The sequence below is a fragment of the Copadichromis virginalis genome, linkage group LG22, assembly GCF_057382275.1.
Source record: "Copadichromis virginalis isolate Kocher_CV1m ecotype Utaka linkage group LG22, C_Virginalis_male_GT1.1, whole genome shotgun sequence".
Taxonomy (NCBI): domain Eukaryota; kingdom Metazoa; phylum Chordata; class Actinopteri; order Cichliformes; family Cichlidae; genus Copadichromis; species Copadichromis virginalis.
In genome coordinates, this window is record NC_140638.1 from 23,456,593 (window position 1) to 23,481,111 (window position 24,519).

General features: G+C 42.1%; 1 protein-coding gene across 1 annotated transcript; it reads left to right on the forward strand.

Annotated features, from left to right (window-relative positions):
• The first annotated feature begins 1,656 nt into the window (after window positions 1–1,656).
• Window positions 1,657–24,300, forward strand: angpt2b (angiopoietin 2b). Its single transcript, XM_085446470.1, has 9 exons — window positions 1,657–2,503; window positions 9,968–10,123; window positions 10,783–10,904; window positions 12,825–13,057; window positions 13,300–13,424; window positions 16,506–16,607; window positions 19,698–19,864; window positions 22,779–22,909; window positions 23,172–24,300. Exons 1-9 carry the CDS (start codon window positions 2,186–2,188, stop codon window positions 23,330–23,332), a joined length of 1,515 nt encoding a protein of 504 aa, XP_085302596.1. The 5' UTR covers window positions 1,657–2,185; the 3' UTR covers window positions 23,333–24,300.
• The last annotated feature ends 219 nt before the right edge of the window (window positions 24,301–24,519 follow it).

Consider the following 24,519-nt stretch of genomic DNA (forward strand, 5'->3'; position numbering starts at 1 on the left):
TGGATACCCCTAGAATTTATTTAAAAATTACGAACAGAATCTGTGACAAAAGTCAACCCTGGAAAATTTAGACACCCACTTGGATTGAGTTCAACTGATTGCCAGCAATGTGGACTAAGCTCTCACTCTGGTTGTATGGGATTTGTAACAAAGGGTCAGCTATCTCATTCCTCCTGAGCACCTCCAACAGGTACCACATGAGGGAAATGTTGGAATGCCTTCTCCAAGTCCACAAAGCACATGTAGACTGATTGGGGAAACTCCCACAAACCCTATATAGAGCTGATCCAATCTTCCGAAAGAATGAAACCGACATTGTTCCTCCTGAATCTTAGGTTCAACCAATGGATGGGTTTTCCTCTCCAGTGCCTGGTTGTAGACCTTCACAGACAGGCTGATTCATCCACCTCAAGGGCTCTGCCACCAAGGAGCTCTTCAATTACCTAAGTGACCTCACCACTGGTGATAGGCGAATCATTACCCAGATTCTTTCTTCCTTCACTCAAGATGGCTGCCTCTGCCTAAGCCTGGTTCTGCCAGAGGGTTTCTTCTGTTGAAAGGGAGTTTTTCCTTCCCACTCTTGCCAAAGTGCTTGTTCGTATGGGGTCATCTGATTGTGAAGGTTTTCTCTGTTCTCTCTGTATTATTGTAAGAGATTAACCTTACAGTATAAGTCTTGAGGCACTATACAGAGTGAGCAGAGCATCGCTTTTGCTTCAAGGTGGACCAAAAATCTTGTTCTGTGACCTCACTGAATTCTTCCCACACCCATGTTTTTGCTTCAACTACTTCCGGAGCCACACTTCTCTTGGGCTGCCGCTACCTTTCAGCTGTCTCAGGAGTCCCACAGGCTAAACAAGCCCGACAGAACTCCTTAGAGCGATGGATCCCTTCATCTCCCGTGTCCTCCATCTGGTTCAGGGATTACCACCATGGCAGGTAGCAACCACCTTGAAGCTCCAACTCCATGTCAATACCTCAACAATACAGGTGCAAAAGGACAATGAAGTCCACAGGTGGGACACCCTCCAGTACACCTGGAAGAGAAAATGTCCAAAATGTTCTCTTCTTCTTTTGATTATGCATGTTTACAGCAGAGCCATAGTAATAGGCTTGTTTCTGCTAGTTTCATTTGGATTGTAAATAATCTAAATGAAAGACTGAGCAAATATCAGTTTAGCCAACAACTGAAGGCAAAACAGGCATCGTACTGCAGGGTTTGAAAACACCAAACTAGTATTAATCAGTACTGCAACATAACAAACGTGATTCCTAATCAAAAGATAAGAATTTGACATAGTCAGTTTTTTTGTATCGTTTCAGGTAAACATGTTCTTTACCAAATAATAATTGACATGCCAGTAAAACGGTTTTAAATTAAAAAGACACAGGAAGTGGAGAGAAGGAAAGAGAGAATGAGAAGGAGCAAAAGGTTTTCAAAGAGAGTTCCTAGTTTTTGGCTCTTGTGGTGAGCTGTGTGTAATTTTTGCAGCTTCCTCTTCTAACCCCCCTGCAAACAGGAGTAGCGCAAGAGGGAGGGAGAAAGTAAAAGAGGGAAGGGTGGTTGACTGATTATGTGCTCAAGAGGTGTGTGTGGTGAGGTACACAGCTCTCTCTCTCTACTGCTTTAAGAGCTTTACCGCTTCAGCCAACATCCTGAAGCAGGCCTCTCTTCACTCCTCTCCCCTCTCTCATCCAGACCAATGTATGGACTCCAGGAGCTTGAGTAGACGGCAGTGAGGAAAGCAACTTTTCAAAAGAGAGATAAACGGTGGGAGGGAAGTCTGCTGTTGGCTTCCTGGGCTGAGCTGCATGTGCTGGCTGGCCGGGTGTTGGAGTTACAATAGGAAACAATTGCCTTTTTTCCTGTGTGTGTGTGTTTTTGTATCCACCCCTCACAAAGAACAGCTGGACTACGAACTGGACTGGAGAAAGACTTCTGGATGCAGCAGCAAAGTGGAGGATCAGCCAAAAGAGGACAAGTGAAAGTGATAAAACAGAGGCTGGAGCAGCAGGAGTTGGACTGAGAATACAGGAAGAAGACAGAGGCAGAGCATTCAGGGACAGAAAAATATAGAAAGGGCAAAAGGAGAAATTGATCTCACTCCCTTGCCAGTTCTCCCAGGTGTGGTGGAACCTTCTTCCATCTCTCTTCTCCCATCCCTTTACCTCTCTTGACCCTGACATGGGCCGCCTGCTGGCCCTGACCTTCACCTACCTGGCCTATGTGCTGGCCATCGCGATTGCCTCAGAGCGCCAGCAGCACCGTGTGCAGCACGGCCCCTGCAGCTACACTTTCATCCTCCCTGAGGTGGAACACTGCCATCCCTTAAAGGACTTCCAGGTCACAAATATCCTGCAAAGGGACTCCCCACCTGAGGCCGAGCCCGATACAAGCCAAACCAAGGAGAGCAAGGCCCAAAAGGAGAGGCCTTCCTGGCAAGAGAGGAAGCTGCAGAGTCTGGAGAGTGCCATGGAGAATAACACTCAGTGGCTGCAGAAGGTAAGGTTTCTGAACTGTTGACTAAGGCGACCACTTCCTCCTGCCATACCGTGTTCTTCTTGTCTTTTTTTGCAATGTCGCTTTCAGCTCGCAGATCTTCAAACTAAATGCTGTAGAAGCACCGGATGTCCACAGAGTGCTCCATCCGATAACATCTGTTGACAAGCCCTCATTATTGATAAGTTCACTGCTTAGCTGGGATTTCCTGGATGCTTGCTGTATGGATATCTGGCTCCATGACAATACCTAGTGTATGAGTGTGTGTCTGAATTTAAGACCACTGGGATGTCAGAACTCCCTGTTGCATGCAAGTGGAAGAAGAATGGATAAAAAAAAAGTTTTATAATATCATGCCAAATATGTCTCACATGGTTAAACCTTCTAAATGAGTGTTTTCGCCCCCACGAGCAACAAGTATACAAAACTTCTACTCTTGACTCATGTTTTAGTGGATTTATGAGCCAAAGTCAACTCAAATGCTCTCTGTACCAAACCCAATGTACATAAAAACAGTATCATCCTTTCTCAGTAAGATGGTGTTGGACACATTTTGTCCTCATTGGATTGTTAGCCTTTGTAGCTCCGGTTGACTCAGATTATGACTGAGTAAAATGAAATGATGTAATGTAAAATGGCTTCACAGTGGAGTTTCCATTCCTAAGGTTATCTGGGCAGGGAATCAGTGTTGGGCCATTGTTTTGGACAGACTGACTGAGTGACTGACAGGTCACCCCTCTCCACCCATCTGTCTATTCTCGTCTCCATCTCCGCCAGTATATTTATGGTATGCGTTAATCCCCAGTTTGATTATAAGAATTTGTGTTGGGTGTTTAGACTGGCCGACTGAGTGCAAACACATATCTGAGGATATGAAAATGTGGTTTTGTGAATGCCAAAATGTTTCCTCCGTTGCTGTCACTTCACCCTTCCCACCATATACACTCATTTTTAATTCTTTCCTTTCCCTCCTGACAATTCTTTTTAGGGCTGGGCGATATGACCCAAAATTCATATCTCGATATTTTTTAGCTGGATGGCGATATAAGATATATATCTCGATATTTTTTTTAAGCCATAAAGTAAGAACAAAAAGAGTTCTTAGTCAAAGCTGTGTCCCAGATGTCACACAGGCACTTTTATTAACATACAGCACAGATGTACATGAAAAATTACTCAAAATTAAATTATGAGCATTCATTAAATAATAATGCTCCATAAATAAAAGAAAACAAGGTTGTTTTTGTGCTAAACAAAGAGCTCACAATTGTGCAGTCAAAATGTAAACTAAAAGACGCTGAGCGTAATAACAAAGACAGACAGATTTTACAGCTGCTCTGTTCCCAAGTTTTACTGTGTGACTGATAGCCTGGAGTTTGAAATCCGCTTCATAACCACGTCTCTTACAGGTGCCATTTATGGTCCTTATACACACACAATACGGTAATATTACGTTGATGCACAGTACGTATCACTCCGCGAAGCTCCTCGGTAGCCGTAATGCGCCGACAATCTATCAAGCGGTGCAGCTCCGTAGCTTACCAAAGTCGTACTCAAACATTTTTGACAGATTGCTGAACGCCGTGTACCACATAAAATCGGTTCGCGGCCACCAAGCACAACCAGAATTCATACATAAGGCGCGCTATCAACTTTTGAGAGAATGAAAGGATTTTAGGGTTAGCGCTGTTAGCTCGTTAGCGCGGTTAGCTCGTTAGCATGTTTAGCTCGTTAGCACGTTGACGCCGTCCAGCCCCACGCATGGGGCGATGCGCAGTAACTCGTTAACGGAGATTTGCCGTGTCCGTCTTGTCGCTGCCTGCACGTGAAGCGATGGGGTAGGAGGGGGAGTTGTCTTCAGTGAAGGCGAGGCGGAGTAACGTTGCGTAGAGACAAAAGTGGACGAAAGAGAGGCAAACTTGCGGCTCCACAACTATAATTATAACGTAACATAGACTATATCGATATAAAGGATATTGTCACATCTTATATCTCGTATAAAAATATATCGATATGTTTTAAAAACTCGATATATCGCCCAGCTCTAATTCTTTTCCATCCAACTTTGTCATTTCTATCCGCACCTCTGATGTGATGAATGTGTCTCATCGATCATGAGCTCTCAAAACCTTCTCCCATTCTGCTCACGTTCACCTGAAATGGAATCGAAACACACACATAAAAGCACACACTGATATACCCCTGTGTATTCGCTCTGCGTGATACTCCATCTATGAACTGGAGTCACGCCTTCCATAGGAAGCATCTCGTGGGGTCATATTATAAATATATACGTGTGTGTTTGAAATATGGAAAAAGGAAGAAAAAAACACTTTGTCCTCACGCATATCGTTTACAAAGCTCGAGCTGAACTGTAGAATTTAAATCTTCACATGCTGCTCTCATCTTGGACTCATCTTGGACTCTAACTTTCCACTTTCTCCACCAGAGATGTGATATAAGCGGCTATAAACAAAAAGCAGTAAAACAGTCCCACAACATGTTCAGAAAAGCCTCTGCTGACACACATCGCGCTCCGTTGCCAACATCCTCCACATAACGTCTGGAATGAAACTAAACGATCCAACATTTCAACAAGTAACCCCCAGCAGACTAAACTGATGCATAAATGATCAAACTGTAGGTGGGATTTCAACAAAAACACAGCATTACTCTAGAGAGACCTTTCTTTTCAATTGCACAAGGGTACGCTGAACTTTGACCCCAGATGGCAAAGCTTTTTCAGCACCTTGTGAGGCTCATTAAGCCTATCTGCATTCTGCAGGTTTTGGAGGAACGTGGTGGTATGGATCTGGAAGAGCTTCAGGCACATGTATGAGTGTGTGTCGGTGTTTCTGTGAAACCTACGATCTCCCTCAAAGCTCCCCTGGGATGCTACGACCCTTACTGTGAGCTTTCTACCAAAACCCTATGAAAGAAAACACACACCCACGCATACAGATTTAGGAGCACACACACACACATACTAATCCACCATGTTCCACAGAGTAAACTCTGAGTGAAGTCCAACAGGACTGTATTAATGCTCCAGATTCCTCCTGGTGTTTCCAAGAAGAAACTGGTGTTTGTTTTCTTTTGGAACAACCCCCAACATCACCCCCATCGTGTCCCTTTTGCTCTCTGCTGCCCTGAGGGCTTGGCTGCTTTTCTTAGTATGTTTCAGAGGCTGTGGTTATTATGCTAATGCAGAAATATTGCACAGATCAAGGTAGCTAGCTGACCACTGGTGACCTGATATTTTGGCTGCTCAATATTTCATTAAACCAAAGTATTTCTACCACATTACTTACATCACTCGATTGGGCTCCATTAACTTTCATAGACTTACACACATTTTTCCTTCGTAAGTGGTCTGATTCTGACTGCTGAATTATTAAATCTTAAGTGCTCATCTCAATTACAAAGACACAGTTTCACTTATGCTGCAGTTTTGTTTAGTTGAGTTTTTCTTTTTCTTTACCACAGTCTGTGGGTGTCTTGGCAGTCCTCACAGCAATAAATAAAGTGACACCGAGACAAGAATAAAATTCTGCCCTCATGCTACTGGCTGTGTTGGTGCTTTGAGCTAAATTGTAATGTCAGGACCCCAGCTGTCCGATTTATCCAGTAATAGATCCAGACATTGCAGTCAAAACTACAAAGGTTAGTGTTGTCATGGTGTTAAAGGACAATTCAGGGTATCTCCGAAGTTACTGGGATGCATTTTTGGACTTTCTAAAAATATACCTATCCCTAAAAAAATATTGCATTAGCTAACATCTGGTAGCATGCTTCTGTTCTTGGTACCAGACCCATCATTAGAAAAACATAAATACGAGCATAAGATGGAGAGATGAACATCACCCTGCAGCAGATAATAATGCAGATATCAGTGACAACAGATACACCACAGGTTAAGCGAAACACAGGATGAAGGGTGGAGCTGATGTAGAGGTGGGTTGCAAAGTGGCTTGGAGTTGTCCCGCAGCTGGAGATAAACAGATCTGCTGGGACCTCAGTTGAACTAATGCTGTTTAACATTGCTGCCAGTCCATCTATTAACTACTAAGATGTGAATAACATGATGAAAAATCAAAAAGTCTGGATTCATCAGGTGGGTGTGTCTGTTTTTTTCCTGACAAGCAGGAACTGCCAACCCCAGGTGAAAAACAAAATCAGCAGCCACATTGATTTATATTCTTTGTCGTTGCCCTGTTCAACCTACAGAACATGGTGTCAACCAGAGGCAAATCTTTTAACAGACTTTGCTGCTGTGAAAACAGGTCGCAGTGTGAAATGCATCTAGAGTTTTTTGTACACTGCACAGCTTAAACAGACTCTCTGTCTCTTCCATTGCATAGAGGTGGTGGCAGAAAAAATCTGTATGATTAAAGAGCAAGTCACAAAAGTTTCACACAGAAGCTTCTCTAGATTTCTGCTTTTGCACTGTCAAATCACTATTTCCATTCTCGCAGTCGTACCCATCCTGTTGCGCCTCCGTCTATCATGGTCATTTGCCAAAACAACGTGCACACATGTTTCCCCTCCCTTCTGCAATTGTAACCAAGAACAAGCGCGTCCATTTGCTCAGTAATTAAGATATCAGGGAAGTCCTATGATTTTCTCAGCACCGATCCCTTCTCTCTTTCGTATATACACAATAAAACGGAATTATGTTACATCCCAAAAGCAATTTATCTGGCTGCATAGTGCAGCGAGCGACAGCAACAGCGAGCGAGCATTTGGCAGAAGGGGGATGGAGTACATCAAGACTTCTGAATTGAGCTCTGGAAGAAAGGATGTAATAGGAACACTTTGGACAGGCAGGCCGATAGCAGCCCTGAATGCATAAGGCTGATTACGATGCAGGGATCTTTGGTTCTTCTTTGGAGTCTGCTTTAATCCGCTTGGTAATCTCTTCATAACCTTCATTATGAACGGATTTCCCTCCCCCCCCCCCCCCCCGCAGTCTCAGTTGTCCTAAAATAGTAAAATATGAGGGAGGGATTTACAGAGAAAGATTGAAGGGAGACACTTTAAAAGAATGGGAAAGTTCAAGAGACAAAGAGAAAGATTACTAGCAAGCAAACAGTTTGAGTGCAGATTCATCTCTATTATCCCACTTAAGTTAGTATTGTTTAAACTTAATAGAAAGAATTATAATGACCCCATTCCTCCACATATTTTTTTAGGCGAAGAAACAAACAAGCAAACAAATAAACCACCAAACAAACAATTGTCTGGTTTGAATTTCCTTCGATTTTTGTGGATAGCCACTCATTAGCTGGATAATTTTGAGTGCTTTCTCCTCAGAGACTTAATTTTCCACTTGTGTGGTTTAATGAGTACAGTCTGATCTTTTCTCCCCAGAAAAATCATAAATATTAATGTTCTCGAGTTCGATATTCTACTCTGCTTTATTGCAAAAGGCACAGGCCATTGCCCGTTAAACGTCAAACAAAACTGTATCATTCACAGTAGAAAAAGTGAAATTGGACTTCCTGATGCCGTTTTCTCAAACAGACCACATTAATAAGAAAATCTATTTATTGGAACAAGATGGATGTCATCCTATTTTTACTCCCGGTGTAACATATGATGGGTTTTAGCCAATGCTTCTCTCTCGGTGCTTGTGATTGATTACAGAGTTTAGGTGACTATCCCTGAAGTCCTGCTCATGAATATCTTGATGTCAAACTCCCAGTATATGCTTTCGCTTCTCTTTCTGCATACCCACTGAAATGCCTATATATTCCATCATTTTATGAATGTTAGGTGATTGGCCTGAGGTAAACCTGTAGATGGATGGATAGATGAGTGGAAATACACTGCAAATGCCCCGGGGATACTAAATTCTGTGACTCCATCACAGTGTCTGAAAAGATTGAGGTAAAAAAAAAAGGGCACACGACTTCAAGGTTCAGTCTTTCATACTGCATCAATGTCCTAGTGAATACATAAAGCACATTGCCTGCTAAAATCAAGCAGCAATCCCTTGGGGCTGAAAAATGAATTGTCAAAAAACTGCAGTTCCCCTAGTGGCCATTTGAGGCCAGCTTCAAGTAAATCAGTAAGCCCTCATAGACCTTTGTGTTAAAATGCTCAACTTTAGCCACTAAAATAACCTTTTACAGCCTGGCAGTAAATACAGTGCTCATCTGAACACAGATCCTGCCCCAGGGCCGTACAGCTATCTATTTCCTTATGCGGTCGATCATTATCTCTCTACTATTAATAACACAAAGAAGTGAAAGATTTCTTCCAAATCTCTCAACAAAGTCATCCACTAGTGTCCTGCACTCCTCCTCCTGCTCATCACTTAATGACTTAGAGTTGTACTGAAAGTCTGAGGTGTACAAGATGAACAGGAATGGAGACAGCAGCAGAAGTGATCCTTCTTACTATTTAGATGGGAGTAAACCCTCTGCAGTATGTGGATGATTGTATTTAGATTTGTTCTGTATGTAACTGTGGAAGGCCAAGAGAAGTTATTCCATGCATTTTCAATAGGACCAAAACTAGTCTCTCCAGTACTTCTGTTGCATACAATATGAGAGCAACTGCTCGATAGTCTTTATGCTCTGATAGTGTTGACGTCTCTGGTGCAGGAACCAGACAGGATGTTTGCTATCTACTCCTTCTTCAAAATGGCGTCATAAATGGCGTTAGGATCACAGACACAAGGCAAGCACCAGGAGGAGGCCAGGAGTCTTAGTTAAGTAGGGGGAGGAAGGGGAAGAAGAGGAGAAAGGAAAAAAAATCAGTAAAGGTAGTGTGTGTGGAGGGCTGTGAACTAAACCTGCAAATGAGGTAAAAAGGTTTACCTCATTTGCCCTCTCCAGGTTGCTCACTGGTTGTCTGTCTGTCACCTTAAAACCAGTGATTTGTTTTTCATTCTTCTCATTCTGCTCAACTTTAACCTCCAGCTTCCTCCTGTAGGAATCCTTGCATTTCCTCAGCTTCACTGTTAGGTCCCTCTGAACTCTCCTCAGTTCCTTCCCGTCCCCATGTTTAAAGTCTTTCTTATTATTATTCAGGAGCCTTTTCAGGCTACTAGTGATCTGAGGATTATTGTTCGCAACTGCATGGATTGGATTTTTGCAAGGCCTACATTAAGTGTTGTGACTGTTGATTGACCGATGTGCCATACACACAGCTTCCTATGCTATTTACTGACCACAGCTGCCAACAAAGGCAGCTGTAGCTGGTAGTCAACTACTGTCTGAGAGTCTTCACCTCTGTCGTTTCCAATCACTTTGCTCACAACTTAGCACTCGACTCCCTCTGGTCTAAATGTGGTGGTTCTGACTCCATAAAATTAAAATGCTAATACTGAGGCTTCACAATTTCCACAAACTCATGGGTGACTTCATGGTGGCCACCTCCATCCTTCATATGCAGTGCATGGATAAAATCTGATTATTACCAACACAGAATGAGAAAATTATCAGCCTGTTCTCCCCACAGCTGGAGAACTTCATCAACGAGAATGTGCGCTCCGGGGTGGAGGAAATAAAGAGAACTGCGGTACACACCCAGACAGCTGCCATGCTCGAGATGGGAACCAACCTCCTCAGCCAATCAGCAGAGCAGACTCGTAAACTGACAGATGTTGAGACCCAGGTAAGCCTATCAGCAAAGACCAGAGCGAACCTATTTGCAGCCAGTCCAAATGAAAAACTGTGGGGGCCACACCCATGCAAAAACAAATGATGTCACTTGGGAAACGCTCGGTGAACAGCTAATTAAATGTAAATCAGATGTAACCCGCTGAGAAGCCATGCCCAAAGGTGGCGGGAAATGCTCTAAAACAGCTTGATTGACACAGTGAGTCGAGCTTTGCGTCTGACAACAAGCCAATTAAAACACAAAGCTTGGTAGCACAACACAGATGTGTCTTCAATTATGCCACAGATTTTGTTATTACAGACCAGGCTGTTTTTGGTCCCGTTGCTTTCTTTCTCTCTTATCAAAGCTTATATAAAATTTGCAACCTGTGCAAATAATCCGAGCAGCTTTGTTCAAGTTTTTGTTTTAACCGCGACTTCAAAACATGTCACAGGTGCACATGAGATCATCCTTGCTTAAGTTTTGATTATAAGATCAAAGAAGGCAATTTCACGAGCTTTGTGATGGACAGTTTATCCCCAAGGGTCCTTTTTATGAATTCCCGGCGAGCGCCCTTTATTTTTCCACTCCACATCTCTCACCGTTCTCATTCAATCTTCTTTAATGTGTGATAGATTTTTTTTCTTGCTTATTGTTTTTTTATCAATCTATAGGTGTTAAACCAGACAAGCCGCCTGGAGATTCAGCTACTTGAGTACTCACTCTTCACTAACCGGCTGGAGAAACATATACTTCTGCAGACTCAAGAGATCTCTCGCCTCAGTGATAAAAACAGGTGAGAACACATACACACACACACTTCTCAAAAGACATTAGAGCACATTTTAGAGCACTTGAAAATGCTTCATCAGTAAAACCCTCCCTAAAACTCTACGTGCGATAATGAGTTTTTCTTTGATTTTTTAAAAATCTGTCTGTAAGACTTGGTTCGTGCTATTTTCCTCATCGGTTTTTCCTTTGCTAATGAAATAAGATGAAACATAAAAAAGCAAATACTCCTTTGAAAAAGAATGCTTTCTCAGGAAAAGGCCACTTCATGGGTATTTTGAAAGGGAGACTATAAAAGCCCCGCAGAGATTAATGCACTGTATATGCACATGCATAAACTGGCCCTTCCCATACTGCAACTGCAAAGAAATATGTTGAATGAGCTCATCAATTGTGAACTAGAGGGCAATTAGACATAATGCGCATTGTATAAGCGTGTGTGTTTGTGTGTGTTTGCTAGTAAATGGGCAGTGCAGTTAGGAGGGGTTTCCCTTTCTTCTCTCTAGGAACACAGGGTCAAGTAAAGGCCAGGAGGTTAAGGGCTGGGCTCTGGGTGGATTGAAAGGGAGCCAGTTTTCTTTCTTTCTTTCTATCCGCTTGTTTATCATTCCATCCATCTCTACCAAGTGTGACCAACAGAGAACACAGTCCTCCAGCGTTCTAGCATCTGTTACACATCTGGCCCCGCTCGACCCCCCGTTCTGCCCTTCGGCCCTCATCTTTCAAGACGGTGACGCAGATCGGACGTGTAGATAAATGAATCCGTCTTGACAAGGATAAACTCCATGACAGGGTGCATGAAATTAGAAATGTAATAGCAGATTTGCGGAGAGGCAGCTGTGGAATGAAAGGGAAATAAGGGCTCCACTAGTTGGATGAGGCTACTGCTGCTGAGCATTAAGGGCATGGGGCCAGTTTTTGAACTGCTGCCAAGCTAAGAAGGGGCAGAGAGGCATGTTTGCTTTCATAGGCATTATATGTGAACTAGTATTGGCAGGAAGTACAGCACACTGCAGCAAGACTAGTACCAGTGTATATTTTAGAATAATAATAGTAAATAGCAGAATATCATAACCAGAACAGTATAATTGCCCAGGTCGCACAAGAAATGTTCCGTCAACTTACACAATCATTGAAACATTGCTGTGCTGCCTTTATGCCATGCTTTGCACTGTGATTGAAGCAAAGCGCCCATAATGGAGAACAATTTCTCATCGAGTGTTTTCCCACAAAGCAAAAAAATAAAATGGAAGTGAGTGAAAAGAAAAAAAAAGTGGTTTCGATTGATCCAGCTTTCTTTCCCGGCCACATACTGAGCTGCTGCCTAAAGTGGGAGATTGAAGATCCATCTGCGTGTTCACGGAGCTCAGAAGTAGCTTGTTCAATCTAGGTGGCTGGATTGTTTCAATAAATAACTGCTGCAGACTCATTAGTCAAAGCCATAAAGATCAAGCTGCAGGGATTTATGGTGCTCGTTTGGACGTGGGGGTGTGCCACTTGTGTGGCGCGCGCGCGCACGCACACACGCACACACACACACACACACAATCAGGTTGTTACCTCATTGCTATGATCGAGCAGCTTAGCATGCAGGCCATCTGCGAGTGCTGCTGTGGTACAGGTGTTTATATGATGTTAGCCCAATGAGACTGTGGAGCTGATGTCTATTAGTCATCCTTGTATAAATGTGCAAGTTTGTGCAGTCTCCACTGTGAAAGGTAAATGCTGAATGGATGGATTCTGCACCCCCCCCCCCCCCCCCCCCACACACACACACACATGCTTTTAATCTTCATCCTCCAAACAATATGCATTTAACAATGGTGTTAGTGCTGCTTCAGATGTATTTTTCATTAATTTTTTCCTCTCTTTTCAAGAATGCTCTATAAAGTAGAAAAATTCACTTTCTCTTTCTTTGCTTTGACAGTTTTCTGGAACAAAGGCTCTTAACCTTGGAGGGTCGGTATGGGAGGGAGCTAAAAGGTCTGCAGAGCGAGAAGCAGCAGCTTCAAGAGCTTCTCGAGAGGCAGAGCCAACTGGTCAGTCAACTTCAGCACGAACTGGGCAGCTCTTCTCTTAACAGCACCTTACTACAGAGACAGCAGGCCATGCTCACAGATACTGTGCAGCAGCTGCTCGCTGTGGCCAATCACTGCAATGGTAAGCCTTAGTAAGTTTACTGTGCAAATGGCACTATAAATATCAATTTCTAAACAAATATAGCCAAAGGCAGCTTGTAATTAACATCTGAGACATGCTATATATGTACATGCTTACACTGCAGACACAAAAGGCTTAAAGCAGAGTGTAAAGCTTCGAGAGAACTCACATATGGGGTTGGGATTTGTGTGCAAAACCCGTAAGGTTGCCATCTGTAAACACATGTTTGCATGTTTCTTCAGAAATCTCCAATATGCCCAAGGAGGAGCCGCTTAGTTTCAGGGACTGTGCAGAGATCCTGCGATCTGGAGTGAAAGAAAGTGGAATATATAGCATACGCCTCCACAACTCCACACAGACTGTCAAGGTAGTAAGACTTTAAAGGCCACTGGCCTTTTCTTGCAAATATCACCTAACCGACTCTGACATGAAACTTTCTTTTGGTCTGTGTGTCTCACACAATTTAACACTAGAGTTATTTTAACTTGGATTAATTTTATAGTTTTTTTCCCCAACCCAGAGTCATTATTTTGAGCTGCAATAAATACAGGGAGAAAAAACAAAACTAGTCTGATGTCATGGTAATATACTAGGGATTTGGTGTAGAGGTGATGGAGATGTCATGCTGTGTTACAGAGAGCTAAAATAATAAGCAACAGGAGCATTATGCCCTGCAGGCTTTATGGTGAGCGAGAGTGCACTGCAGAATGCAAAGTCAGAAAAGCCTAAGAGGTACCTCTACTGATCTCAAGTAACTAGCCCTTGGTAAGTCAACCATGACATCCACCAGCAGGCTATTCATATTCTGAGTCACATCTAGCATTCTGGGGATCTTAACTCTCAAAGCCTCACAGGGCAAAAAAGACAGGCTGAAGCAGTGTTGTTTTATTCATTATTTTCAGTCTAGTTAGCTGTTGGCACCAACTCCTACTGCCTCTGCCCCCCTCCCCCACCCCCTGTTCTTCCTCTTTATTTCCTTTGGGCAAGGCAGCCAGGTGTTAGGCACTGGTGCCATGTGTTTCCTGCCAACTGGGGCCAGTGTACATTTCCACTGATACAAGTTAGTACTCGTGAAATCATTGCTGCTTTCAATCTACGCCATCTAATTCAAGTTGCAATGTGGCTGGCAAGCTGGGTGGCTGCATAAAAGTGGGGCACATACAAATTGCCCTATTTTCAAAGCCGAAAGCCAGCTTTCTCTACAGACAAAAGGAATACAAGAATACATGTTTAATGCATAAACTGGATATATGAGGCAGATTTAGCGGGCCATCCATTAGGCTCTGTGAATGATAATAATGATTACAAAACCACATAGTTAAGGGTCTGTTTTTTTCTTCTTTTCTTCCTTTTTTGTGTCTCTTTTCTGTATGTTTTTGAGAACTCCATTCGTAGAAAGTCCCTTTATCACATTGACCATAAAGTCATTATTTTTTTTTTCTTGAAAATCCTAATGACCCTTGAGCTTCCAGTGCTTTATTGTAATGGATTTGGCCCTGGCATGCCTTTCTTGGCCAATAACAAGTCTATTTGGAGTATTAAATATGAATCTGGTCTAAATCAGAGTAACAACCACATTTGGGAAATGACTTAAATTGAGAATTCTATTTCAAGACCCTGTTTTTGTATTCGGTGTGATGCCTTTAAGGTCAGAACATTGGCCTAATGTGCCAGAGTATAATCACACAACACTGCTGGTCTGCTGTGTATTTCAGGGTAAATGAAATTCTCGGAACCATCTGAACACTTTAATTTCTTACTAAAAAAAATTAACCTGCATTGTGGATGCTTATATGCCGTGACCAGTTCTCCCTCAACTGATCTGCCCCTCCCTGAGCCTGGTTCTTTGGGAGCTTTCTTCCTGTTAACGGGGAGTTTTTTTTCCTTCCCACGGTTACCAAGTGCTTGCTCAAAGAGAGTTCCCTGATTGCTGAGGCTTTCTGAGTTGTTATGATATACAGCACATTGTGGCCACTCTTGTTGTAATTTGGTGCTATATAAATAAAACTGAATTGAGGTTTGGTTGGTTGAAGACATTCAAGCAACTATTGGTTGTATCCACATTCCAGAGTGTAAGATTGTTTCTGAAACACAACTGTCGCTGACAACATTTATAATTTGAGGAGACAACATTTTATAGATATTCAAACATAGTGCCAAAGAACACTAGTCCAACACTGCTTTGAGGTATGGTGAGTACAAGCGTTCAATTAAAATGAATCACTGAAGTATCTAATCTTACCACCCATGGGAGAAATTCATTTAGCACACCTGAAGGAGGCTGGAAGAGGTCCAATTAAATACCTCAGATATCTAAAGTAAGTCCCTGGACAAGTTTAGATTTCAAGATCTGTCACGAGACAAACAAGTAAAATGAATTCATATTAGTTTGTCCAAAAATCCATGGAAAAACCTGCGGCCAAGCAAGAAAGAAAGCAGACTGTGTAACCAGAAACGCAGAAGCCTCGTCCTCAGCTGCTACACAAGGGATAAGAGAACATGGTGAGGTGAAGTTTTTTCTTTCCCACCTGGGTTGTATCATTGTGACAACCTTAGACGCAGAGTTCCCGAGGTTTCCGAGGCATGCTTTAAATAACAGAAAGGCTGCGGTGTGTTTTATTTCTTCATGTCAATTCTTCACTTAGTGTAGACAGCTTTGGTTCCTTAAGAAGTGACATTTTCAGATTAATCCCTCTTTAAGGATACATAGACTCAGGAAAGATTAGACGTCAGTCTCAGATGGTTTAAAATGGGAAACATAGGGAATACTCAATGTCTGACATATGTTCATCATTTGTATCATTTGTATGATACTTCATAGACTATTGAGATGTTTTAGAACATTTTTTTTCATTTTTGAATATAAAATAAATACTTTTTGTATGTCATTAAATTAAATACTTATTTGCAAAGTAAATCTGCTGCAGGACTTCCTGCATTTTAGACTCTTTTAGTTGATTGTTTCGAATTTACAGCATCAGACTTCTTTCTTTTCATTCAGTCTTAATGCCATTTGAAAAAAAACATCTCCAATGGATCTGCTCTGCACCAACTTAATGCCAACCAACAATCAGTGACAAGCTGGTTAACAAAGCCAAGCAGTTAGCTGATAAAAAGCCAGAGAGCCCTCACAGCAGATGGTGGGGAATACAGGATCGGCATTCACCAGGTGGCTTGAAGCAGGAGTCCAAATGAATGTTTTGCCTCTTCTGAATAGAGAACAATCACTGTGGCAAATGCTCTATGTTCTGTATCAGCTGCAGTTGCTCTGATGCTTCTTTAGTGGGATAAAAACGTATTGATGCACGCACAAACTTGAAGGGGACTTAATGTGGTGGTTCTTGGACTACCAAGAACAGGTCTTCTTTAAAGACAGCTTCAGATGTACTTCTTGTAGACACTCACCCCTAATGAATAATAGCTTGTTTTAGCTGTTTTCTATTTGCAGGTGTTTTGTGATATGAAGACCAGAGGCGGGGGTTGGACGGTGATTCAGCACAGAAGAAACGGTTCCGTCGACTTCCATCGTGGGTGGAGGGATTACAAAACGGTGGGTTCCCCAGCCAGATGGCAGGGCCACTTTTAAGCTCAGGTCTTATGGTATCAGTATTGCAGGACTGGACAGGAGGTTTCAATAACTTTCCACGGGTGCTTTGACACAGAGAGGTGAGGGAAAGCAGCTCGCCTGTGATCCCGGGTGACCTGCGCTTGTTGTATTTGGCCGCCCTTATGTTCTCCACAGCCCCCCCCATGTTATTGCACCTGCTCTCACTCCCTGTCCCAGCCATACTCCCACACATCCACATAAACAAAAATGCACAAACACACACACACTCACGTGTCACGCAGCACTATTATTTGCATCCATCCTCAGATTCCCCTAAGCCTTCCTGTGCAGGGATATGAGTGCGTTGATGAAAGAAACCGAATTTCCAAATGCAAAGACCACCCTAAAACAAACTGGATACAATACAATTGCGCTTGAGAGACTGTGAAGTTGCTCCAGCGCTTTGGCTGGGAATCGAGCATGTTTTAGCACCTTTGGCTTTCATTTTGCTTGGAATTTAAATAATGCTCTTTTTTTCTGATTCCATTTACAAAGTGTTGCACAACAACAACAAAAAAGCCAGTGCTTGTAAAGCTTTTACAGACAAAACAAATTTGGGATTTTTGACTGAATGGAAGAGCAATTTTTCTTTCACCTATGCCAAGAAATCAATTGTCATTGCTCGGTTTGGAAATTAAATGCATAGCGGAGTGTGACTGCAAACAGAGAGAGTGGGAGAAAGAGGGGAACAAAAAACGCCTTAAAAACTATTGAAGGACAATATTTTTACAAGTGGATGATAAATATTTGGCTCCAGCTGTGGCGTGGGAGGACAGGGGCCCCTGTAGATGCCAGATAACGTATGAACCATAATGCTTCACTTGCCCTGGTCCACACACAGTATTCTCAAAGAGGTTGTCTCAGAGTTCATCGAATTTTGCACCCAGACGTGCTGGAAAGATAATAAATGTTCCACAGCTCTTTATTTGAACAAAAAAAAAAAAAAATACAGCAAAAAGCAAGTTTGACAGGGAAACAAGGTAACTTATATTTAAGACATAAACATTTTTTTTTAAAGCCAGTCGTGTAGCTTAACCCAGTCAGTTATGTAGCACCACAAAAGTGAGACCGATGTGTCACGAAAGGACGGGATGTGCCAAGCGCTGACCCTGGGAATTCAATGGACCTGGCCGAGTTGCACCGAGCTGTTTCCACCTCCTCGAAACAGTCCTCGGTGTGTGTGTGTGTTTGTTTGGGGTTTTTTTTGCAAAGAGCACACGAGGGGGGCAGCAAGTCAGACACAGGAACTGCATTGAACATTGAACAGTGGTCAATAAAAAAGAAATTACCTGTGCAGACCAAATGCCTCACTTCTGAAGTGCTCCCATTTTGGGCTGAAGCCCAACAGGAGATGGCTCAGAATCGCATGGCAGATGTAGCACGACAGACCCACGCTCGGTGTTTTCTCATGGTGACACACAGATGGTATCTGACAAAACTGGGCTTTTCTGCAAGCCATTTCATTCCCCCATATTTAGCAGTTTGTGCTCAGTTACAGACTATTATTTGTATTATTTCTTCTTAGCACTATCGCTCACTATTTCCTTACTTTTGTTTAATCCTCTTTACTCCTTATGGAATATAGGACTTAGACAGTTTGTCTCCACATCACATCCTGTGCTCTCTGAAAGTTATTTTGGCGATTGGGTCAGCAGCTTTCAGTTTATCCATGAAAGATTGCCTCCATATCTGCTTGGGGCATCCTCTTCTTTGCTTTCCTTGGGCTTAATTGTGCCACTGAGGATTTAAGGAAAAGGCAATTGCTATTTAGAAAAGCAAAATAACTGACTATAGTTTATACAGTACAGTGAATACTAAAATTACTGTAACCATCAGATTTAAAAGTAACGTTTGTAATGAGCAATGTCGCCTTGATGTTTCTGGAGGTCACTTGATTTTGGTAGTACTACCCGAATCTTCACTGGACAAACTGGCCGTGTTAGACTGATTCATGTGTGTTTATATCAGTTTGGGTCAGTGTAGACAGAGTTTGTTTGTATTTTTTGGATTGTTTTTTTTTTGTTTAAGCGGTTAATGTGCTGTCTTACTTTATGATCAAGCCTAGATCTGTTTATTTTAACTTCGTTTATGGGCACAGACATCATTATTTGACTTTTTGTATGATGGTTTTCTTGTTCTTCGTGCCTGACCGGCTGGGTCTCTCACATTACACCAGTAAAATAATGAGAGAAGAAATGGCTGCTAAGCCTATAAATGCACAGAGATCTCAGTGTGAGGTAGCTGATATCAGTCTGCATTATTTATGAATTCCAGCTATTATTCACTTTTTGCCATTGCTAACTGTTGCACAACTTCTACATTGTACAGTGCTGGGAAATGAAGTGCAGTTAGCTAATGCTAAATTGTTAATGCTATAGAGAGTAGGGCTGATTCTTATATATCGCTTTCCAACTGTCCTCGAGCACTTAAAGCACTTTATACCTGTCTCATTCACACACACAGACACACACACGCTCACCTGTGCCTTAGTTCTTTTTATCTATATTGACACAATCCCATAATGAACACATCAGGAGAAAGTCAGGGTTTAGTATCAAGTATCATTTAGCATGTAGACTGCGAAGCAGCCAGGGATCGAACTACCAACCAGTGTTATATTTTAGGCAGTGGAGTGTGTTTGTGTGTGAAGGTTTTGTATAATTTATTGCTGTTTATCAATAATACTAAAAATATTGTTATTGTCCAGGTCTAAAGTTCAAACAAACAGCCTACAAACTCACAAAGCCAACTGTTATTTTAATTTGTATTTTACATTTGCTTGAGGAGATTTTGTGCTTTGGGATTTTGAAGTAAATTAACATGTCAGCTGACCGGTCTTTAGCTTTGGGAGTTGAGTATTTCACTTCCTTTATTCAGTCTTAGCCCATCAGAATGATATGTTTCACTTCTTAAATTGAGGTCCATTTTCATATTAACTCTGAACATACTTGGCAGGCTGCTGATAAAAGCATCCCCCCCTTGTTAGGATATTTTCTTTTTTCTATTGTGTCTTTTTCTTTGTGTCTAATCCAGGGTTTTGGAGAGTCGTCTGGGGAACACTGGCTGGGGAATGATATCATCCACGAGCTGACCAGCTCCCAGGATTACAGTCTGCATGTCCAGCTAAGAGACAGAGAGGGGAATGAAGCCTATTCGCATTATGACCACTTCTACATAGACGGAGAGGACAAAAACTACAGGTAACCAAAAAGCATGAACTGTAACTTGTGTTTCTTTAGCTTGCAGCAATGCTTTTCTTGTCTTATTGAATGACTTGGTAATTAGTACATGATTGGGCAAGACTTGACAACATGCCCACTTAAAACACCCACACTCTGATCGAAAATTTAATTATTTCTTTTTCCCACTTTCTCAGAAACATGACATGAATCGGCTCTTAATGAAGGTGTTTTATTTCAGAAGTCAGTGTAAGTGCTATATTAAGAGCTGTCTGTTGTGAACACTATAATGGCGGTACAGTGACACCTCTTCAGCTGTCACCTTTGATGCGGGCGCGGGACTCTCGGATTAGAAGCCGTTATCAACGGTTAAAATTCGTCTCTATGTTTTCATTTTTCTGGGGTTTTTTTTTTAAATCTGCGACCGCTGAAGTGGAGGCAGCAATTGGACTGTTTCTAAAAGAATGTCATTCAAAATGATGAGCCAAGTGGAGGGCAAGCGGGCACTTTTAGTTTGCCTCTATTTTTCTTTTCCCATCAATGCACCTGCTGTTTCCCCCTGAAAATCCCCAAAGCCACATCCACTAGAGTATAACAGGAACACTAAGCAATACCTGCTCGCAGCCAGAAACTGACAACTCACACAAAGCCCTTTGGTAACCCAGCAATCACTAACAAGATTATGTGTGTGTGTGGGGGAGTCGGGGTGGGGTGAGGTGTGAGAATGCCGAAGCCATGTAGCTTCTAAAACAGACAGAAATGTAATATGAGGTTAGATTAGATAGAAATTCACAGGAATTTGCCCTTGTTTGGGGAACGTTTATGGAGATTGATGCTCTGAGAGATGACAAATCATAATCATATGTGGAGGTATGCTTCCAAGACGCCTAATAGGGCAGCAAAATTGCATTTGCCTGAGTTTCATCCCCATAATTAGCGTGATGAAACGCAGCCTTTCAACATTTAGCTGTAGGCTACACTGTGTGAGTTGAAGCACCTGAGTGCATATAACCACGTTCTGTCTAACCAGTTCAATGTGCATCAGATTCAGCTAGCACCCCGAAGAAGCTGGGTTGTTTTTTTTATTGCAACTCCCCAGCTGGAACTGTGGTGCTATGCAGCTCGTCAGCCAGAGCAGTTCTCATCCTCGGTGCATTCGGTGCACTCCCCAGAGCTGCATCAAGGTCTTCACCTAAAACTCAGTAACAAGATTCATACATTAATCATCGATATGACAGACCACCTTTCCCTTCGAGGAAGCCAAGAATAGCTGCACTTATAGCAGGGAAAGTAGTCGACATTCTTTTAGCGTAACTGTATCTCTGTCATTAAGCCATACAATAACAATATAAAAGACAGTCACCTTGAAAAGGGTTAGCCTGTGGTCTGTGGTATTGGTATAATAGCTGAGGGAAAAGAGAAAAAATAAAACACATCTGGAAGTCATGGCTAATGCAAATGTTTTTCGGGGGTGCTGGAGGAGCTGACACCTTCTGTAGGCCACTCTTTCCAGTAGCATATTCTGTAAGCTTGCTGTTGCCATTCTGACTAATTTGATTGGTCCTAATTTGCATCACATCATTGAATTAGCATGAAAAAACCCATCCTCATGCATGGCTGAACCTTTCCCCACATCTTGACTGGTCGTGACAGACGGCTTAACCTGGTTCTGCTCACGGATCAGTTGGGTTCTCTCTGTATTGTTGCACCACTATACCTCACAATATAAAATTTAAGATGAGTATTGTTGGGGAACAAAAAAAAAGTAATTAAATTTGATTGAAATTCTGTTAATGAACTCTGTGCTGTTCTAGCTTTTTTCCTGCCCCCCAGCACCAGCACCATTATCTCCTTCACCCCCCCTTCGTCTCACGATGTGTTGTCCTGCCCTGCGGTGAACTTACAAATTCAAGAGGAGGATTCTTCACTTAGTCCTCACAGACAGCGTGCCCCAGGCTACATGGGAGGAGGAGAGGGGGGTCACATAACTCAGGGGAGAGTGTGGCACTAACTAGACAAAATGACAGGGCAGAGGAGATGCCAAACAGCGAGACTGACCTTGTCTGCTCTCTTTAAAGCAGTCGTGATGTGCGCGCACACACACACTCTCACACACAGATGCGGAATCAGACGCAGAAACGCACACACACCCAATTGCCGGGCTGGTGTATGAAAATAATTGAGCGAATCAATTTAAGTTGGATAGAGATTTCTTACAGGCGCCGCTGCTTCACAAAGCACAGCATGGAAGAAAAATAATGAGAACTTCTTTAGGTTACTTTTTATACTGATGTTGAGACAACAATGGGGTAACAATAGGAATGCTGGAGTCGTACTGTACATATGATAAAAAGGATATGATATTATATTGTGGTATATAACTTTACATATTTCTATTCATCTGTTTCTTTTTGTTTTATCTTTGTAAAATAATAAATTAACAAATTTTATTTGAATTTAATGATGAGTTCGACAGGCTTTCATCCAAAAATACACCCCTCTTACAGAGTTTCTTAATAAGAAGAAGGAACGGTGAAAGAGAGGAACATCGGATTGTGCCCTCTTTAGGAAGCGGTTTACTAAAACCAAATTGTAAAGTCAGATATTGCCAGAAGCTGTGAAGAATCAAAGTTCGACAAAGGAAAAGTGAACAGTAAGAAGCCAATTCGTCAACCTCATCCTGTTGGTATCCTGTGGTATTATTGAAATACAGACAAACTGGGTTAGTAAACACAACTGTGCCGTGTTCAGTTTAGCAGAACACGATTGGATTACTTTAGAGATACTGAGCTTCAGCCAGTTTGGGGGCAGTTTCCACTCATTGTCATTTGCAGCATCCAACAAGTTGCCCAACATGGCTTTAAATAATGAATAGGAGCGCCTGCAGCTGAGCTTTTTTGCTGAATTTCTATATTCATTTTTTTTTCCTCTCTAGCCTTCATGCCGAGGGCTTCAGCGGCACAGCTGGACGAACCAGCAGCCTCTCCCACGCTGGAAGCCAGTTCAGCACCAAGGACAGAGACAATGACCGCTGCACCTGCAAGTGTGCGCAGCTCGCGTCAGGAGGTAACGTTGCATCAGTCACCTGCTGTCGCTCAACCCACATCATCTCAATCTGTCTCTCCTCATAACCCGTCTTGTAAAGAAAAAAAAAAAACGATATCCACTCCCTTGTAAATGTCCTGAAGTGCATTTCATTTCCCTTCTGCGCCAGTATAAAGTTACTGCTGACTTACAGCTGTACATTTGGGTGTTACATTTCATGAGCTTGCATTCAATTAATTCTGACTTTTACCTTGAACTTTTTGCCACACTTCCTCTTCTGCAGGATGGTGGTTTGACGCTTGTGGTCCGTCCAACCTGAACGGCATATATTACCCTGCCTCCTCCAGCGTGGTTCGCTACAATAGTATTAAGTGGTACTACTGGAAGGGTCCAAATGTGATCGCTACCATGACAACCATGATGGTTCGCCCAGCTAATTTCTGATGATGTTGGCATGTACTTGCCACCGGATTGTGAAGTGAATGTCATCACCGTTAAACAGAAATATACAATATCCAAGAAAATGTGTATTTTTGGGAAGACACTCAAAGAAGGCTTTCGGTGATTTCAGCTTGTGGACATTTTGGAGGGGTGCTTTAGCAATCGCCTGGGGACATATATTCAGACTCACCGCAAATGACTGTGAATTCCTGAGTGAGGAAATCCATGAACCGGAACTATTCACAAAGGTACTCGGGCTATATTTTAATAAGGATTGTTCAGCTGTGAGAGGAAGGAGACAGAGTATGAGCTTGGCTACAGACAAAAGAAAAAAAAGAAGAAATAACACATCACTTTATGCAGTTTAAAAACCAGTTATGCAACCCCTAATAAATGATGAAACTTTAGAAATGTTATAACAAAACTTACTTTTAAGGATGGATAGAAAGTGAGTACATCAGAGAGACAGCTCAGGTTGAGCAGTTTAGAGATAAAGTTAAAAGAGGCGAGGCTGAAATAGTTTGGACAGAGGAGGAGGGACGGTGGATATATCAAACAAGGATGTGGAAGAGGGAGCTGCAAGGCGGGAGGAAAACAGGAAGACCACAGAGGATGTTCGTGGGCACAGAAAAGGAGCATTAGTGTGCTAGGCATAGGGTGAGATGGAGGTAGATGATCTGCTGTGGCTAAAAGATGAAGCAATGAAAACTTTTGTTGTGTATTTGATGTAAGATAATTTGGTGACACTTTATAACAGCCATCATTAATAAAGGATAAATTAATTTTTGTTTATTTTGTACTTTTTTTTTTTTACTGCTTAACAATAGAATAATAATGAATCTTATTTACTAATTGATTAATAAGTGGTGTGTAAATCAATCAATCTATGAACATTATCTGCACGGCTATTGTAAAGTTTATAAAATGTGTTACACTTGGTTAAGAAGCACTGTGGAATCTATAACAATAACTTGGATGACTAATATAAACTGGTCTTTATATTACTTAGTCTCTTGTCTCCTGTTATCACTGTTTGATATGAGTATCTCTCAGCCTGTCATTACAATGTAAATATTGCTGTTTCCTATGATACCATACATAACGCAATATTTAACTTGCAACATGATTATCTTATTACAACACGAGATAGATAGATAGATAGATAGATAGATAGATAGATAGATAGATAG